We start from the raw sequence: 20435 nt of genomic DNA, 5'->3' as shown, positions 1-20435 counted from the left end.
GTTTCCTGGGGGTACTTTCTTTCTTGGAGACAAGACAATTGTATCTGCATGCACCATCATCATCATCCTCAACTGTCAGCCAGAATCTTCAAAGCCCACTTCATCAGTTAATTAAAAAAATAGATGGAGAATGTTGGTCATGCTACCAACAATTAAAGTTATTTTTTAGCCTAACCCATGTCAATGTTTCAGCATTTGGGCTGCTTTGACTTCTTGTACATAATACATGTACCTCAGTCAGCTGGACAAAACGTTTTTGCTCAAGTCTGTACTTATGTGACACACTTGCTAAGAAGATGATGAAATGTTTGCATTTCATTTACCATCTTCAATGCCACCTTCAGCTGAAAATCAAACTAAGAAATAGGGAGAGAACACAATACATTTCGCTTCATTCTTTTCAAGATAACAGGTATTATTTACCCCCACATAGATACAAACAACAGAAATACTTAAACAACACTGCATCCTCGAGCAAAGCAAACTGGACATCATTAGGCTCACAGCAGATTAAGCCATGAAAATCAGAAAGAGCAGCCCTTGTGTTCTTTCGCTAACTACAACAGACAATTCCTCCGACTGGGCGCTCTTCTTCGCTTTAAGATTGATTGCTGACATGCATGCCTTTCATAATCTTTCCTTCGCTAACTGTATGTTTCTATAAGTTGAACGGCACATAAAAGGGCAAGGCGTCTTAGTTTCCCCAAACATTGTCCCATGAGTTGTTGCCGGCTTTTGGTGCCTCAAAAAGCTGCTGGCCAGGTCCCTCGAATGCAGGGGCCTCAGCACCCTGAACGCGGCCTTTCTTTGACTTTGTTCGGACTCCGAGCAGGCGTAAGACAAATCTCGCAAGCTCACCGTAAAGCATTCCAGACCGATCAAAGAGCTGTGGCAATCAGATACAAACAATGCAAGTACAGCTGTAAGCATGCTATTCAAACCCAAGACAAGCGAGGAGAACGTAAAATAATAGTACCTGCAACATAGCAGTAATGAATAAATAGAAGGCTTGTGTGTTTTGTTCAACGAGAAATGCAACTCGCCCAAAGAAACTGACAGCACCATGCATCTGTAGCAAATCCAGGATTAGTTATGAAGAATTGTATTCAAAAGATTAAGCAAGTGTTAAACTGTCAAAGTAATGGGGGAACTATTATAATCCGGCTGTGTTTGATAGCAAAGTATTGAAAAACTACAGTAATTTAACCTGTAGGTACAAAAAACCACGGTTTTGACATAACAAAGTATTTTGGAGTATTCAGAAAACTGTAGACCTGTTTGGCAAGACCTTATATGCGTCAACTAAAGTTAACGAGCTAGCCATTTGAAGCAGTTTGCAAACGCTCGCGTTGCTAGCTACCTAGACGTTGCAAGCTGATGAACGAACATGCACAGAGCACCGGCATGCACAAACTAGTATGACCAGAGACTAATTGAACGACGCACAAGCTCGATGTCACACTCATCAAGGAGGAGCAATCGAACTTAGAACGTACTGACACGGAGCAAGGACCTGACGCTCTGCAACACGGCTAAGCCGGCGGCACAACACGCGAGGTGGAGCTGCGGGTTGACGGGAACGGCTTGGTCATCCCGGCCAGGCCAGTCCATCATGCACACCGAGAAACGGGAACGAAATCCCCGCACAGACCTTCGCTATATAAGATCTAGTAACGGAGGGAACACAGATTGGGCGGACACGACTTCAGGTAAAATAGGAGGAAGCAGCGGGAGGAACCTTTTTGATTTGTTAATGGCCGCTGACCAAGACACCATCCACACACAACAGGGCGGCGACGGCTGCTTAGGATGGGCTCGTTCTTTTTGCGTGCTCGGTTTTAAAAAAAGAGGTCCAGGGTTGTTGGTGTTTTATCCAGAGAAAATGCCATGGTTTGCGGAATACCGTTGTATTGATATTACAGTTTTTTGTGGTTGCCAAACAGCTCACAGTAATTAAAACCGTGGTAATCTAAAAAACTGTAGTATTTTCATAATACATAGAAAATTCTGAGCGATCAAACAGGGCCTTCATGTGTTATGAATGACATGTAACTTCACACATGTCTATCTATAAACTTTGATATACTTGATGATAAGATCTCTACTCCAAAAAACAAATGTCAACAAGCATGGCCAAATGTTTAACATTACCATGATGACACACTAGAATGTATATTAACTAAAACCTACTTAACTACACATATCAAAATAGATACAACATAGAAACTCACAACAGCCTGAGCTTCAGAGTAAAATAAAGTGGACAACTGGATGAAAAAAAAGTATACAGAGATTGCGTTGCTTTAGGCAGAAAATGCTTGTATCCAAACATTTCATATTAGACATTAATGAACATTCAGAAGTTATGGCATGCTTCAATGTGCACTAGACGGCTGGACCAATTGAAACAGAACACAATCATGATCAATGAAAAAGTAGGAGAAGTATTATACCACGCGTAGGAAGGACACCCAGAAACCCGGTGGTGCTGCGGGAGGGCCAAATGAATTTGGATCCGGATTGCCGTAAGGACCCATGCCACCCATGCCACCCATGCCACCCATGCCACCCATGCCACCCATACCATAACCACCATAAGAGCTTCCCATCCCACTGTTATACATTCCTCCCCCATACATCCCGGAACCTCCATAGAGGCCGCCACCTCCTCCATAGCTCGAGTACATGCTATTCCCATAGAGCCCGCCGCTACCATAAGTACTGCCATATCCACCAACCGAACTATACATATTGGATCCATATCCTGTTCCTGTATAAGAGGAAATGAACATTCTCGGGACAACCATTGTTGACAAGATATCCCCAAAAGGCAAACAAGCTTCAAATAGGCTCTAGGTCAGTACAGGAGATTACCTCCATAGGAATTTCCATAGCCTGTTTGCTGCCAAGGACGTTGGGGCATAGGCCTCGAGATGGGGTTATTTACATTGGCAGACATGTTCCTCTCTGTAGCAGCAATGGTTTCTCCAGGTTTAGCTGTACCAGAAGCTTCGACGACATCGCTAGTGCTGCCACCAGATGGTGGTTTGAAAGGTGATGGACCGGATGTTCCCTCAGCCCCAGCACGTTCCCACGGTTTTGGTGGTGCACCTGGAAATTTAACCGAGTGAAGATCAGAATTGATCTCAACCACTTAGAAATCAATATGTGAGGCATATAACATCAGTGAGTTGAGAGGCGTTACAAAACCCCATAATCGGATAATGAAAAGCACGTGACTGGCAGTGAGCTAGCAGCAAACTACAATACTGAAGAATGGCCAACACAACTGGAGTGCAGAAATAGAAGACCAATAAAAGGCTCCAACAGGAAATGCACGAGTAGGTGCTATCTTTCAGACAAGAATCTCGTTTAGCCAAATAAGCATTTTTTTGTCAAATAAAAGGAAATGGGTTTAGCAACAAGAAAACAAGAGGTATATGATCGAATGCCTGATTTTAGGCTGCCTCCCAGGAAGGACTAGATACTTTGTTACACCTCAAATGACCAGTGTACTTTGACAAACTAGTAAGCCTATACGGGCTCAGGCACGGACGTTAACCAATCGTAGAACATCAGGGTATGCAAAACTCTGGTCGCCAAGCTCCGTCGAGCTAACCAAACCCTCTTGAATCATGCCAATCAACATAGAATCAAGCTCAGAGCTACAAATTAGCGGGTACTGGCACATCAAGCCATCTCCGGGGACAGCTCGAAGTACTAACCGGCCGAAAATTCTCATGCCCACATCTTCGCACGAACCGCCAACGCCAATTCCTACCAAATCGATAAAATCGACGCCAGTTCCACCGTCCTTCGTCCACGTCAAGATAGCTGGAGCAACCCGGCAACGATTCATCGCGCTGCAAGCTCCAAGTTCGTACAGAAGCACGTCCCCGCACCTCAAATCTCTCCTCCAACAGCATGCAACATCCCTAAACAACCACTCGCCCCAAAGTTCGCGGCCGAAATCTCAAGCGGAACTGAGCAAGAATAGCCGAATCGGACCGAATCCACCGCTACGTGGTGGACTTGGCATGGAATCGGAGAAATTAATCGAGGAATCGAGAGTTTGTTGGGGGATCTATCTAGGGTTGGAGGGGGAGGGGGAGGGGGAGGGGGGAGGACGAACCTGCCATTGGCGTGCGAGGCCTACTCTGTTCTCTTCACCGGCAAAGGGTCGTGCGATGCAAGCCGGCCCACGCTCGCCCGCAGCCGATTTTATATATCTCCCCTCAATTTTTGCAGCGGATAAAAATAGGCAGCAGTACATCAGCAGTGGACTGGACCGAGTTGCTCCTTTCTCTACTCCAAGCCGGCCCACGTTCGTCTCGTTCACGTTGCCGAATCAATCAGCCCAACTCCACCGCGCAACCCCAAAGGAATATCCGTTTTACCCGGATTCTGTTTATTTGGTAGGTCAATGAATCATTTTCAAACTTGTTCTGGTATGCGGTCGCCATGTGTCCAGCGCACGGACGCATCTTTCCGTCACACTTTGTCTGCCTCCATTTTCAAACGCCAACTTTCGAAAATAGCACGCCCTAGTTCAGCCCAGCGACCCTAGTTCACGCCGGCAACAGAGCCAGTGGCCTACACATCCTCACCGGCAACAGAGCCAGCGGCCTACACGTCCTCGCCGGCAACAGAGCGGCCTACACGTCCTCGCCAGCAACACAGCCAGCGGCCGGTAACAGAGCCAGCCTACAAAATGAATAGTTTTGTCGCCGACAACACGGCCAGCCTCCAAAATGAATGTGTTTCTCGCGGGACACAGCCAGCGGCCGGCACCTATTGAGGGAGTCCAAGATTAGGGGGTCCTCGGACAGCCGGACTATATGTTTATGCCGGACTGTTGGACTATGAAGATACAAGATTGAAGACTTCGTCCCGTATCCGGGTGGGACTCTCCTTTGCGTGGAAGGCAAGCTTGGCAATTCGGATATGTAGATTTCCTTCTCTGTAACCGACTCTGTGTAACCCTACCCCTCCGGTGTCTATATAAACCGGAGGGTTTAGTCCGTAGGACAAGAACAATCATAATCATAGGCTAGCTTCTAGGGTTTAGCCTCTACGGTCTCGTGATAGATCAACTCTTGTAATACTCATATCATCAAGATCAATCAAGCGAGAAGTAGGGTATTGCCTCCATAGAGAGGGCTCGAACCTAGGTAAACATCGTGTCCCCCGCCTCCTGTTACCATTAGCCTTAGACGCACAATTCGGGACCCCCTATCAAAGATTCGTCGGTTTTGACACTGACATTGGTGCTTTCATTGAGAGTTCCACTGTGACGTCGAAAAAATGTTTGATGGCTCGCCTTGTTTTCAAGGACAACATCGCCTCGGGGGGAGCCCTGGCTTTAGGCCAAACCCTCCGACTAGGCGGCTTCATCATGACCGCCCGTTCGGCCGCCGTGTCAACGATGACTTCTCGGGTCATCGAAAACAGCCTCCACATTTGCTCAGAATACGCCGAGCAGATGGATCCGATGAAACTTTCGTCCTTGAACGAGCTCTTGGATCGCATCGCCGCCTTGCGAGTCGCTACGGACTATGATCGGGTTGGGCTTAAACCCAATCAAAGAGAGATTAACTCTCCGTCGGTCACCCATTAAATAGTGGTGGTGGAGGAGCAATGCAACGACTTTTCCTCTGTTTTGAGGACGAACTGTGTCCGGATTTCCGAGCTCTCTGAGCCGGATACCCGCTTGTGGGAGGACTCGACCCAAGCTCCGAATCTAGAATCGAACAGCGGGCCGAAAAAATTGGGTAACACCCCGGAACCCGAACTCCCAAGTTCGGAAGCTCCCCAGCCACTGGGTCCCGGATTGGGTCAGAGTTCGGACTTAAATCCACCCACCCACCCTGAAATGATCTAGATGACGACTAGAGGGGGGGGGGTGAATAGGAGTTTTAAAACTTTTACGGATTTGGCTTTATCCTAATGTGGAATTAAACTAATGGATACTTTTCAAGCACAAATCCAAAAATGCTAGGCTCAACTAAGTGCACCAACAACCTATGCTAAACAAGATAGGCAATTAAGCAAACTAGCAAGCACAAACTATATCACAAGATATGGAAATGAAGGAACAACTAAGCAATTCAACTATCACAAGATATATCAATATGGGAAAGTATGAATTGCGGAAAGTAAAGGGTGTGGGTATGAGATAACCAGAAGTGAGTCGGGGACGCGGATTTATCCCGAGTTCACACTCGTGAGAGTGCTAATCTCCGTTAGAGCGGTGTCGTAGCCAAAGCTCCGGGGCGTCACCAAGTGACTCACCGTCGAGTCACCCCCAACGGATGAGCCTCGATTCACTCGGGGTTGGTCTTGAAGGCGACCACCACACCTTTACAAACCTCTCCGGAGCACACCACAACCACGAAAGCTTCCGGAGGAACTTGACCACCTAGGCCACTTGAACACCCTTCCTCGGAGCACACCACAAAAGCAAGCTTCCGGGAGAACCTTGGCCACATAGGCCTCTTCACAATCTTCTCAATATATCACCAAACCGTCTAGGAGGCGAAGCCTCCAAGAGTAATAAACTCATGGACTCTCACACGAACAAATCGATGCGGGGAGCTCAAACCAATGCAACAAATGCAATGCAAGGTCAAGCAACAAATGCTCAACTCACTCTCTCAATCTCACAAGATGCAACTCAAGAAAGTGGGAGATTGAAGAGAGGGGATGCAATGGAGGAAATCAACAAATGACTCCAAGATCCATCCACAAATCACCCTTCACTTAGAAGGGAGATAGGGGTTTGGGAGAGGTGGTAAGAGGCTCAAAATGATGTTTAGAATGTGAATGAACAACCCCCAAACCGGTGGGGAGGAAGGGCTCTTTTATAGCCAACTTCCAAAACTAGCCGTTGGGGCTCCAACGGGCACTTCCTGGACACCCCGTGCCCACGGGGGTTTAGACCCCGTGCCCACGAGGTCCCGTGCGCACGGTACAGGCCCGTGTGCACGAGGCCCCGTGCCCACGGGGGTCAAAAACCCCGTGTCCACGGGGTACCCAGAACAGCCTGCAGCAGCCGACTAAAACAGTGATAACTTTGGCATACGGACTCCGAATTCGATGATCTTGGGCTTGTTTTCAAGCTATGGAAAAGCCCAAGGTCCTCACATAGAGAACCACCCAAGATAAACAATAAATAATGATGCAAGTAATGCAAAGGTTTGAGCTCTCTACATGCGACATGATCAAGCTACTTGCCCGAGAGTCCCTCTTGATAGTACGGCTATCAAACCTATAATCCGGTCTCCCTCCAAGAACCATGAGACCGGCAAAACTAGGAAAACCTAGCTAAGGTATACCTTTGCCTTGCATATTCAACTTGAGCTTGGTGATGACTCCAATTCTTGTTTCAAGTTGGAATCCCTTTCTTGTCCACAACCACTTGGTGAAGATGCTTGAATTGATTCCTCATATTGCAATGAGGGAAGCCTTAACTTAAGCCCATCTTCACATGAGCATTATCATGATGTGGACCGCAAGCTTCAAAGCATATAACCTCCGGCTTCTCATCTTGCACTTGGACTCCTCGAACCCGATGACCATCACCACTTGATGTCATCCACACATAGGCTACTTGAGATCTTTCCTTTTGATGCAAGCCCATGAGAAGCACCTAACCCACATAGACATACCAAACACATAGCATGGGTTAGGTAACGAAGAACAATTCACAATTACTTACGATACCACTAGATCACTTGATCTCACGTGGTACAATGTTTGTGCTTTGAGAGTTGACCAATTAGATATAATCTTTGAGCTTCATCTTGGTCAACCAACATCTTTACTCGAAGCTCCATCTTGGTTTCTTGAAAGCCACAATGAACTCTTCATTTCCCTTCATTGCTTCAAGACTATATCACCAAAGACTCTTCCATGACCATATCAAGTTCCACTATGAATATCATCTTGGTCACCACTTGCCCTTCTAAAAACTCCATCACAATCTCTTGAGAGGCATAATGAATTTGTCACTCTAGTTGCTTGCTTCAAGACTTGATCAACCGAAACCCAACACATGATCTCACCATGATCTTGTCTTGAGACCATAACTTGAATTCTTCTCTTTGATTACTCTCTCAAGCCTTGATCCTCAGAAGCCCAAATATATCAATCTTTGAGATCCTCCAATGCACTCCATCATGAACATAATTAGATTAGGCATTGAAACCAATCTTGATGGCTTCAATAGAAGTACCCGAAGACCAACTTGAAACCTCACCAGATATGGGATCTCGAGAGCCAACACCTAGGCCAAGTAAGCATGGGGTATCCAGAGAGTTGACACTCGACCCCGTGCGCATGGTACAAGCCCGTGTGCACGGGGTATCCAGAGAAGGATACCATGAGGACTTCTTCGGATGCTTTGATGGCAGACTTCACAAAACAGCCCAATGCACTTCAAGCATCATTATGGAACATATCTTCATATAAGATTCAATGCACTTGATGCTCCATAGGAATTGTCATTTAGTACCAAATCATAGGGCAAATATATCTTCATATATATGGACTTCATCCTTGATTCTGTCCAATATCCTTGAGGCACTATCTTCATATATATATATATGGACTTCATCCTTGATTCCGTCCAATATCCTTGAGGCACTATCTTCATATATATGGACTTCATCCTTGATTCCGTCCAATATCCTTGAGGCACTATCTATGGACAAAACCTTCTAATATATCTCACTGAAAACATTAGTCCATAGAGATTGTCATTTAATTACCAAAACCACACTTAGGGGCTACATGCCCTTTCAATCTCCCCCATTTTGGTAATTGATGACAATCTCAACAAGAGGGTTTATATAATGAATTTAAAACAAGTATGCAATCTATCCGAGAATAAATTGTATACTTGAGGTGGTTTTGATAGCTTCAAACATCACAAAGATAGTTGATGTTATCAAAACCAGTTGTACTAGCATCGAAATACTACACAAGAATTTGATGCTAGTAGAACCACAATATATAGAGCAAACTCCCCCACAATATATGCACAGGAAATAACTTGGTGGAGTTTCCTCTATATACACATCCATGCAATGAGCAAGCACAACAAAAGTAGATAAGCATGAATGACAGGAACCAACCCACTTCACCTAAACCCTCTAAACTTCCCCCATTGGCAACAAGTGCCAAAATGGAAGAAAAATATAGACGACCAATATAGTATGAGTTCCTCCTTAATTTGTGCATTTCTCATATTATGAGTGGAATCAAATGCACATATCCAGTTATGAACAAACGAAGAAATTCACACTATATTGAGCATCCATAGAATGCACCAAAATGATATGACAAAAGAATCAAACATTCAAAGGATCTAAAGAACATATTTTGGACAAGGGATAATGGAGATATCCAATATGATAATCATGCTAAGCATGGGTCCAAAATATATCCACCAACTCATGAGTGCAAACATATGTGCAAAACATACAAGCACTCACTCAACAAGTACTAATCATGCCATGATGCAACACACACAATGTTGACTCTAACTTGAATAAATGCATGAAGTAAGTACTTGTTACCAAGAGAGAAAGCATTGGTTCAAGAGACCCTTGATCTAGTACGCGAACATGAGGGACTTGATCTTGTTCTTGGATAGGTATATGATCTCCCATAACATCTTGCTCTTGTGTTGGGGGTGATGACTTCCCTTATGGTCGATCCACAAGAGGGGCTCTTACTCCTTCTTCTTCTACATGGACAAGGGGTGTTTCTTGTGGAAGAATATGACCAATCCCCATTGTACTTGTAGCTTGGGAAGGAGCCTCATCACCTACAACACTTGAAACAAATTGCTCCGCATGGAAGGACCGAACCGGGCTTTCATTTATCTTCTCCACCAAATCAAAGAATCAATCAAGCTTGGCCCTAATAATTTCCCATGGTGTCTCCACCTCCTCGTGAATAAGCCAAGCATCCAATGCTTCTCCGAGGTACCTAAAACACATTAGGGTACAAAATGGTCCCCAAACATATTGGGTCCGAAGAAGTAAGCACAATCACAATACATAGGGCAAACTCCACAATAAGTATGTGCAAAAGGATATGAAAATGAAATTCATGCACACCTTTAACCATTAATTATATTATGGAGTTTACCCTATATAGAGGATCAAGAGAGCAAGCAAGGCATGAAGAAGTACATAAATAAATATGCATGCACATACCTACCAAGATCCAAAGAGATACAATTTGGACAAGAGAACACTTAAACAAAGAATACTCCAAAAATAACATAAAGCATTCAAGTTGTCCAAATTATATCAAAGAGACGAATCCACACAGGACCGCAAGAAAAGTACAACATATGAACTAAGCAAAAACCAAAGAACATATAGGATATACATTACACACATGCTCAAAGGCTTATCTAACTCAAGTAGATAATAGATAGTACAAGGAGTGAGATAAGGCAAGTTGAAGCACAAGCCGAGAAGAAGATGATCATAAAATTCTACCACAAGAAGAAATACCAATTGGTATTTGGAATTAACACTCGGTGGTAGAATCCGAAGAAGCACAAGATCATAATCAACAAACACCCCGTGCGCACGGGGGTCAAAAGACCCCGTGCACACGGGGTATCCAGGGAGTTACGCAGTACCCCGTGCGTACGGGGGTCAAAAGACCCCGTGCGCACGGGGTACCCAGAGAGTTACGCAACACCCCATGCGCACGGGGGTCAAAAGACCCCGTGCGCACAGGGTATCCAGAACTTTTCTGGTGCAACTTTCTGGATACCACGGCAGGCATACAACAGAGGCAAATAACCACCTAAAAGAGATAACTAATGGATACTCTGAGAAACTGAATTTCAAATGAGCTTGACATACCACATAGTGACTAGATAATATTGAGTATCAATACTATGTGGTATTTCTCATATTCACATTTTGGGTTTGTGATGTGCACAAAACATAACACTCCCCCATAATGTGATGATCCACTAATATCTCGCAAGAGCCAAACAACATACAAATAAGGCTCAAGACAACAAGCATCACTATATGATGTGCAATGCAACCTACACATGCTAGAAAACACAAATCAAGCATATTAGGAAGCACAACATATAAATGCACATGCTAGATACAAAACCTAAGCAAGCAAGGGGCGAGTAACTTTCAATGTAAGCAATACAAATACAAGTTACCACAAGGAGGAACACTGGATAGATAATATGAAGATAATCCACATGACTTGGCTCGAACAAATAAATGGTGAATATTCTTTTCTTCATGAACTAGCCAAATCTCCAATGTCCTCCACACACCTATTGATCAAGGTTGAGCTTGATGGTCCCCAACCAAGTTGGGTCCTAAGAAGTTAGACACAATAGGCTTGGCAACCCAAATGGCCTCTTCCATTTCCAAACCACTTTGGGCGCCAACAAACTTGGCAAAAAAATTGCCAACAACATCCTTCCTAAGCAAATAATGATCATTGACTAGAGGAGGCTTAGGGATGTTACCGTTGGGACAAGATGAAGATATGTGTCCCTTCTCATGACAAATATAGCAACATGTGCTCCCCCTTCTCTTCTTCTTTACTTTCTCAATTTGGGGAGCATTTCCTTGGTTCATTATTGGTAGTGGCCTTTCTTCAGCTTGAGGTTGACCTTGAGATTGAACTTGAGGTTGACCTTGAGATTGGACTTGAGGCCGCTTCCCTTGTTGCTTCACATTTGAAGCCTTCTTCTTCAATGGACAAGATCTCACATGGTGTCCAACATTCTTGCACTTGAAGCATGTGATGTTGGCCGGATTCTTGACTTGGTCTTATTCCTTATTCCTTTTCTCGGACTTCTTGTTGTTGGAGATGAAACCAAGTCCACCCTTGTCATGAGGGGATTTTTGACCACTCAAAATATTGTTGAGAGTGCAATTTCCTTCATGACACATTTCCAAGTCTTTCTTCAAAATAGTGACTTGAGCCTTGAGCTCTTTGTTTTCCTCTACAAGGTTAGTATCAACAAAAGTACTAGAGGAAGTAGAAACTTCATTATTAGAGCAACAAGGCAATGAGAGCAATTCATCACAAGAATCAGCTATAATATGTCTAGATGAATTACTAGGACTAGCACATGTCAATACATCATTTTGAGTAAATATAGTGCTAATGTCCACATGAGGCTGACGAGATGTTACCTTAGTCACAATAGCCTCATGAGCTAACTTTAGCCTTTCATGGGAGATTAGAAGGTCATCATGAGAGCCCGAGAGCTTTTCATGACTTTCTTCTAATTTCCCATAATTGCTAGTTAGCAAAACAAGTTGAGCCCTTAGCTCAACATTCTTCTTCAAGATAGATGCTTCACAAGAAGTAGAGTTAGTAGCACAAGCATCATTGACAATATGAGAAGAGCTAGAAGAAACTAGAGACTTCACATGAGTAGCTTGAAGTTCCTCATAAGACTTAGAGAGTTTGGTGAGCTCTCCTTTGACATTCTTGTAGACAAGGTCAAGGTGCTCAAAATCCTCTTTAAGTTGATCATGAGCAACTTCAATCTCTTCTTTAGAAGACACTAAGTCTTTAAGAGTTTCTAGAGCATCAAGAAGGTTACAATCAAGTTTTTCATTTTGTTCTTGCTCTTCGTGAAGTAAATCATTACACTCTCCAAAATGAGTGATAAGATCTTTAAACATCTCATAAGTGTTCTTATTTACCCCACAAAGAGAATTACCAATTTCATATATTTCTTGACTCATATCCCTATCACATTCATCATTACTCTCATCAATACCATTACAAAGAGTAGATGATACCTCAGTATTACCTCTTGCCATGAGGCACATGTGAACATCGGAGGTTGATGATGATTATTTTGGAGAGGGAGTTTCTTTGTCATCAAGAGTAGGATATCCATGTCCATGCTCTTGACACTCATAGCATTTCCTCTCCAACAAGGTGATGTCCTTCTTTGCTCCTCTAGCAATTTCCTCATTAATGATGTATGCACTATTTTCTCTTGTTTCCTCTACATGGTTAGTCAAACAACAACTAGAGGAAATAGAAGCACATAGATCATGGAAACAAGGAGTATCAAGCATATCATCACAAAAGGTATTCAAGGAATCTCCAAATGATATGCATGGACTATCAGCACAAGAATGTAAGTCATTTTTGCTAGATATGCTCAAGTCCATAGAATCTACAACACTACCATGTATACATGTAAGATCATCAATGTTGAGCACATCATCACAATCATCACAAATGATATTTTCACTCACCATGTCATTACCTTGGGACATGCCACATGATGATGAGGCGGAAGAAGTTGAAATGTCCAAGTACACGGAGGAAGAAGCAATATGGAGATCTTCATGATTTGAAGATGTGGAGACCTCCTCGATTAGCTCCTCCGGAAGATGATGAACATCAACAAGATTGGACCCACCATATATTTCTTCAATTTTGGTCCACATATCATGAGCCGTCACACAAGTCATGATAGACTCAAATACTTCGAGGGATATAAACCGGATTATGGCATTCTTAGCACTATATCCAAAAAGCATATCATCATTTTCCTCACTAGTTGGAAGAAGGTCGTCCTTCCATGGAGAAGCCCCTACAAGAACAATTCGCACAAAACATGGACCCATGGTCCGAAAATGACAAAGCATGTGAATTTTCCACAAGTGATAGTTTGTGCCACTAAAACAAAAGGTGTCATCGTGCACTATACCACTAGTCGACATCTTTACTCTCTAGGCGGTGAAGCCTACCAAGGAGAGACCAAAGCTCTCATACCAATTGAAATGATCTAGATGACGACTAGAGGGGGGGGTGAATAGGAGTTTTAAAACTTTTACGGATTTGGATTTATCCTAATGCGGAATTAAACTAACGGATACTTTTCAAGCACAAATCCCAAAAATGCTAGGCTCAACTAAGTGCACCAACAACCTATACTAAACAAGATAGGCAATTAAGCAAACTAGCAAGCACAAACTATATCACAAGATATGGAAATGAAGGAACAACTAAGCAATTCAACTATCACAAGATATATCAATATGGGCAAGTATGAATTGCGGAAAGTAAAGGGTGTGGGTATGAGATAACCACAAGTGAGTCGGGGACGCGGATTTATCCCGAAGTTCACACTCGTGAGAGTGCTAATCTCCGTTAGAGCGGTGTCGTAGCCAAAGCTCCGGGGCGTCACCAAGTGACTCACCGTCGAGTCACCCCCAACGGATGAGCCTCGATTCACTCGGGGTTGGTCTTGAAGGCGACCACCACACCTTTACAAACCTCTCCGGAGCACACCACAACCACGGAAGCTTCCGGAGGAACTTGACCACCTAGGCCACTTGAACACCCTTCCTCGGAGCACACCACAAAAGGAAGCTTCCGGGAGAACCTTGGCCACATAGGCCTCTTCACAATCTTCTCAATATATCACCAAACCGTCTAGGAGGCGAAGCCTCCAAGAGTAATAAACTCATGGACTCTCACACGAACAAATCGATGCGGGGAGCTCAAACCAATGCAACAAATGAAATGCAAGGTCAAGCAACAAATGCTCAACTCACTCTCTCAATCTCACAAGATGCAACTCAAGAAAGTGGGAGATTGAAGAGAGGGGATGCAATGGAGGAAATCAACAAATGACTCCAAGATCCATCCACAAATCATCCTTCACTTAGAAGGGAGATAGGGGTTTGGGAGAGGTGGTAAGAGGCTCAAAATGATGTTTAGAATGTGAATGAACAACCCCCAAACCGGTGGGGAGGAAGGGCTCTTTTATAGCCAACTTCCAAAACTAGCCGTTGGGGCTCCAACGGGCACTTCCTGGACACCCCGTGCCCACGAGGGTTTAGACCCCGTGCCCACGGGGTCCCGTGCGCATGGCACAGGCCCATGTGCACGGGGCCCCGTGCCCACGGGGGTCAAAAACCCCGTGTCCACGGGGTACCCAGAACAGCCTGCAGCAGCCCACTAAAACAGTGATAACTTTGGCATACGGACTCCGAATTCGATGATCTTGGGCTCGTTTTGAAGCTATGGAAAAGCCCAAGGTCCTCACATAGAGAACCACCCAAGATCAACAATAAATAATGATACAAGTAATGCAAATGTTTGATCTCTCTACATGCGACATGATCAAGCTACTTGCTCGAGAGTCCCTCTTGATAGTACGACTATCAAACCTATAATCCGGTCTCCCTCCAAGCACCATGAGACCGGCAAAACTAGGAAAACCTAGCTAAGGTATACCTTTGCCTTGCATATTCAACTTGAGCTTGGTGATGACTCCAATTCTTGTCTCAAGTTGGAATCGCTTTCTTGTCCACAACCACTTGGTGAAGATGCTTGAATTGATTCCTCATATTGCAATGAGGGAAGCCTTAACTTAAGCCCATCTTCACATGAGCATTATCATGATGTGGACCGCAAGCTTCAAAGCATATAACCTCTGGCTTCTCATCTTGCACTTGGACTCCTCGAACCCGATGACCATCACCACTTGATGTCATCCACACATAGGCTACTTGAGATCTTTCCTTTTGATGCAAGCCCATGAGAAACACCTAACCCACATAGACATACCAAACACATAGCATGGGTTAGGTAACAAAGCACAATTCACAATTACTTACCATACCACTAGATCACTTGATCTCACGTGGTACAATGTTTGTGCTTTGAGAGTTGACCACTTAGATATAATCTTTGAGCTTTATCTTGGTCAACCAACATCTTTACTCGAAGCTCCATCTTGGTTTCTTGAAAGCCACAATGAACTCTTCATTTCCCTTCATTGCTTCAAGACTATATCACCAAAGACTCTTCCATGACCATATCAAGTTCCACTATGAATATCATCTTGGTCACCACTTGCCCTTCTAAAAACTCCATCACAATCTCTTGAGAGGCATAATGAATTCGTCACTCTAGTTGCTTGCTTCAAGACTTGATCAACCGAAACCCAACACATGATCTCACCATGATCTTGTCTTGAGACCATAACTTGAATTCTTCTCTTTGATTACTCTCTCAGGCCTTGATCCTCGGAAGCCCAAATATATCAATCTTTGAGATCCTCCAATGCACTCCATCATGAACATAATTAGATTAGGCATTGAAACCAATCTTGATGGCTTAAATAGAAGTACCCGAAGACCAACTTGAAACCTCACTGGGTATGGGATCTCGAGAGCCAACACCTAGGCCAAGTAAGCATGGGGTATCCAGAGAGTTGACACTCGACCCCGTGCGCACGGTACAAGCCCGTGTGCACGGGGTATCCAGAGAAGGATACCATGAGGACTTCTTCGGATGCTTTGATGGCAGACTTCACAAAACAGCCCAATGCACTTCAAGCATCATTATGGAACATATCTTCATATAAGATTCAATGCACTTGATGCTCCATAGGAATTGTGTCGGGGAAACTGATCCACGAACACCTATGGGGCCGGCGGACCGTGCCCCTTTCGGTTCGGCGCGGGTGGAGGTCGCACGAAGAGCAGATCGAGGCGAAGCACACGAGCAGTTTACGCAGCTTCGGAGCTCTCCGGAGAGATAATACTCCTACTGTTGCTTGTCTGATTGTATTGTGTTCTTGCTCGAAAGAGCTAAATGTTTTTCTGGCTTCCCAATGAACCGAGCCTCCTCTACGTTGCGCATGGGCCTCCTTTTATATGCTCAAGGGGTCACCGACAGGTGGCAAAGTAGACAGGGGTAAAAATGTAAAAAGAGAGGTGGTTGGTTCAGCTACCTGTACAGTGCAGCCTACCTAACCCTGACGGCAGGGGACGAAGGCATTAAATGCCCGTCTGCGTCGCCCAAATAGTGCAGAAAAGGACCGTCAGGGGCGCCACCGCTTGCCACGATGGTAGTCTTGTCAGCTTCGCATGCCACCGCGCACCACTGGCTGCACAGCCTCCCGCCACGCGCGCCTGGAAAGGCCCCCAGAGCGACACGTTGGTGGATGTGCTGGAGCGTGGGTACAGAGTGGCAGCCTGCCGCGGCAAGCGCCTTGCCGCGGCCGTTGTCTTGTCGGGTCCGGAAGCTTGTCGCTCACCGAGCCTTGCCGGGACGCGCGGCGCGTCGCGGCAAGTTCCTTGAAATGCCTTGGTTGGCCTTCCCGGCAAGCTCCTCTTGCCGGGGCCTTGTCTCCTGAGCTTAAATACTTTGTTCTTGAATGGCTCCAAAGGAACCAGGGAGGACCTTGGCGGTCACCCGGCAAGCCTTGCCGCGGGGTGCTGCAACTGCCCGTGCACAAGTTCGGGATACTAGGGTACCCCTACTCTAGTACACCGACAATTGTCATTTAGTACCAAAGCATAGGGCAAATATATCTTCATATATATGGACTTCATCCTTGATTCTGTCCAATATCCTTGAGGCACTATCTTCATATATATATATGGACTTCATCCTTGATTCCGTCCAATATCCTTGAGGCACTATCTTCATATATATGGACTTCATCCTTGATTTCGTCCAATATCCTTGAGGCACTATCTATGGACAAAACCTTCAAATATATCTCACTGAAAACATTAGTCCATAGAGATTGTCATTTAATTACCAAAACCACACTTAGGGGCTACATGCCCTTTCACACCCAGATACAAGCGATCTTTCCCACATCAGACAACAACCCCAAGAGACAGTACATCACTTTTGGGCCAGATTCCTCCTTGTAATGGGCAAGGTTAAGGATTGTCATGAGGAAGACACAATCTTATTCTTTCACAAAAATTGCACGGACAAGGGAATCCTTAACGCCATAAGTCGCCGTGACATACCACACTTCACTGACTTGGCGGCCATAGTACAGAAGTACTGTGCGATGGAAAGCACCTGGAAAACCCAGGGGACGCTCTGGCTCTCACTAAACCCTTCGTCCGAACTAAAAGGGTGCACTCTCGCAAGTCACCCAATCCAATTACAAAAGAACCAAAGCCCACTATAGGGCGTGGAACCGTATTGGAGGGATGGCTCAATAGGCCATGCAAAAATCCACACCACACCGGATACAGTACCAACACACAGCCTCAGAGCATGTTGGATACTTCGGCAGGTGGCCAAGAGCAGCGAGGACCTCCTCATTAACAATACCGCAGAGCATCATCCCGCAGAAAACAACAATACAGTGTTGACAGTCTTTGAGACTTTCGCCTCAAATAACAGGCGCAAGAGAGCACTCCGCGGCCTCATCAAAGTTTGCCATGTCGCAGCAATAAATACATGGAACGACGGCCATAACCTTCAATGCCAGTGACGAACCTCAATTCCGAACAGTCCGAGCACCAGCTGCTTTGGTCCTTAGTCCAACTGTGGACGGCTTCCGGCTTACTGAAGTGCTCATGGACGGTGGCAGCGGATTAAACCTCATCTACGAGGAAGCTCTCAACAAAATGGAAATCGACAAGAGCCGCATTGAGCAAAGTAGCACGACCTTCCGAGGAATTATCCCTAGTCAGGAGGCGCGATGTGCGGGAAAAATCACACTCGATGTGGTATTTGGCACGCCGGAAAATTACAGGTCCGAAGAGATAACATTCCAAGTGGCCCCGTTCAGTAGTGGATACCACGCCCTTTTAGGGCGGGACGCATTCGCGAGCTTCCAAGCTATACCCCATTATGGGTACATGAAGCTCAAGATGCCTGGGCCCAACGGAATCATCACTCTAGCCAGTGATCCGGACATAGCACTCCGCGTCAAAAATAAAACCGCTGCCCTGGCCCTTGAGGCATTATCCGAAGCCCTCGCGGCCGAAGAATTAACCGCGCTACGCTCCACAGTGGACAGGGACGACCTGATACTTGACAAACGATTCAAGTCCACCTCCTTTAAACCAGTGGACAAAATAGTCAAATTCCAAGTCCACCCAACGGACTCTACAAAAACAGCATCCATCGAGACACAACTGAACCCCACAATCGACGCCGCACTTCGGGCGTTCTTATGCGAGAATTGGGACATCTTCGCCTGGCACCCTTCAGACATGCCAGGGATCCCACGCAGGCTGGCCGAGCATAGCCTAAACATATTAAAGGGATACAAGCCGGTCAAGCAGACTCTACGGCGCTTTTCAGAGCCTAAACAACAAGCTATGGGAGAGGAGCTAGCCAAGTTACTCGAAGCTGGATTCATCAGAGAAATAAAACACCCGGACTGGCTAGCAAACCTGGTGATGGTACCAAAGAAGGATAAATCCTGGCGCCTATGTGTCGATTTCAAGGACCTCAATAAGGCTTACCCCAAGGATCCCTTCCCTCTCCCCCGCATCGATCAAATCATCGACGCTACCGCAGGACACGTGCTTCCTCGACGCATACTCTACCATCAAATCAAAATGGCGGAGTCGGATCAAGCCGCAACGGCATTTATCACCCCATACGCCCCTTTCTGTTTCAACACCATGCCTTTCGGGCTCAAAAACGCCGGCGCAACCTACCAACGCATGATTCAGACTTGCCTGGAAAAACAAATCGGCAAAACAGTTGAGGCATACGTGGACGACGTGGTCATCAAGAACAGACACGTCGAATCTTTAATAGACGACCTGAGGCTCACATTCGACAACCTCCGAACATATGACATCAAACTCAATCCGGAAAAATGTGTTTTCGGCGTTGCCGCCGAAAAGCTGCTGGGATTCATCGTTTCCAACAGAGGAATTGAAGCAAACCCAGCTAAAATCCGAGCTTTGTCACAGTTGGCTACCCCAACAGACCTCAAGAAAATCCAGAAATTAACTAGATGCGTGGCTGCCTTAAGCCGCTTCATCTCTCGACTGGGAGAAAAGGCACTACCTCTTTATCGCCTTCTTCGATGCACCGAACACTTCGAGTGGACGGATGCGGCCACGACTGGACTGGAAGAAATAAAGGCCCTCTTGGCCAGCAACCCAATCCTGGCCGCACCGAACATTGGCGAACCCATGTTGTTATATATAGTTGCAACACATCAAGTCGTAAGCACAATGCTCGTCGTCGAACAAGAGGAGGACGGACATAAGTTCCTGCTTCAAAAGCCGATATACTACGTATCCATTGTCCTCACTCCATGCAAGTCACAGTACCCACATTATCAAAAGATAGCATACGCGGTCTTCATGGCATCCCGGAAACTACGACACTACTTTCAAGAGTGTTCGATCACGGTGGCCTCCGAAGTACCACTCAATGATATAATAAATAACCGCGATGCCACGGGCCGGATTGGGCCGGATTTCTAAGTGGGCCATCGAGCTTCTCCCATTCGACATTATATATAAACCACGACGAGCCATTAAATTGCAAGTACTGGCTGACTTCGTCGCCGAATGGACAGAAGCCGAACTCCCTAAAGAATACGGCGCATACTCCAATTGGACCATGCACTTCGACGGCTCTAAAATGCTGGCTGGTCT

At 45.5% G+C, this 20435-nt stretch overlaps 1 protein-coding gene across 1 annotated transcript; it reads right to left on the bottom strand.

Moving 5' to 3' along the window:
- Positions 1-346: 346 nt before the first annotated feature.
- Positions 347-4239, bottom strand: LOC119363799 (peroxisomal membrane protein 13-like). Its single transcript, XM_037629169.1, has 5 exons — positions 4133-4239; positions 2875-3111; positions 2454-2770; positions 977-1069; positions 347-886 (listed from the first exon to the last, which is right to left on the bottom strand). The coding sequence occupies exons 1-5, from the start codon at positions 4137-4139 to the stop codon at positions 695-697; spliced, it is 846 nt and encodes a 281-aa protein (XP_037485066.1). The 5' UTR covers positions 4140-4239; the 3' UTR covers positions 347-694.
- Between the last annotated feature and the right edge of the window lie 16196 nt (positions 4240-20435).

Source organism: Triticum dicoccoides, chromosome 2B (genome assembly GCF_002162155.2).
Source record: "Triticum dicoccoides isolate Atlit2015 ecotype Zavitan chromosome 2B, WEW_v2.0, whole genome shotgun sequence".
Lineage (NCBI taxonomy): Eukaryota > Viridiplantae > Streptophyta > Magnoliopsida > Poales > Poaceae > Triticum > Triticum dicoccoides.
Note: the sequence above shows the minus strand (reverse complement) of the source record. Positions and strands in the feature narration are given on the sequence as shown.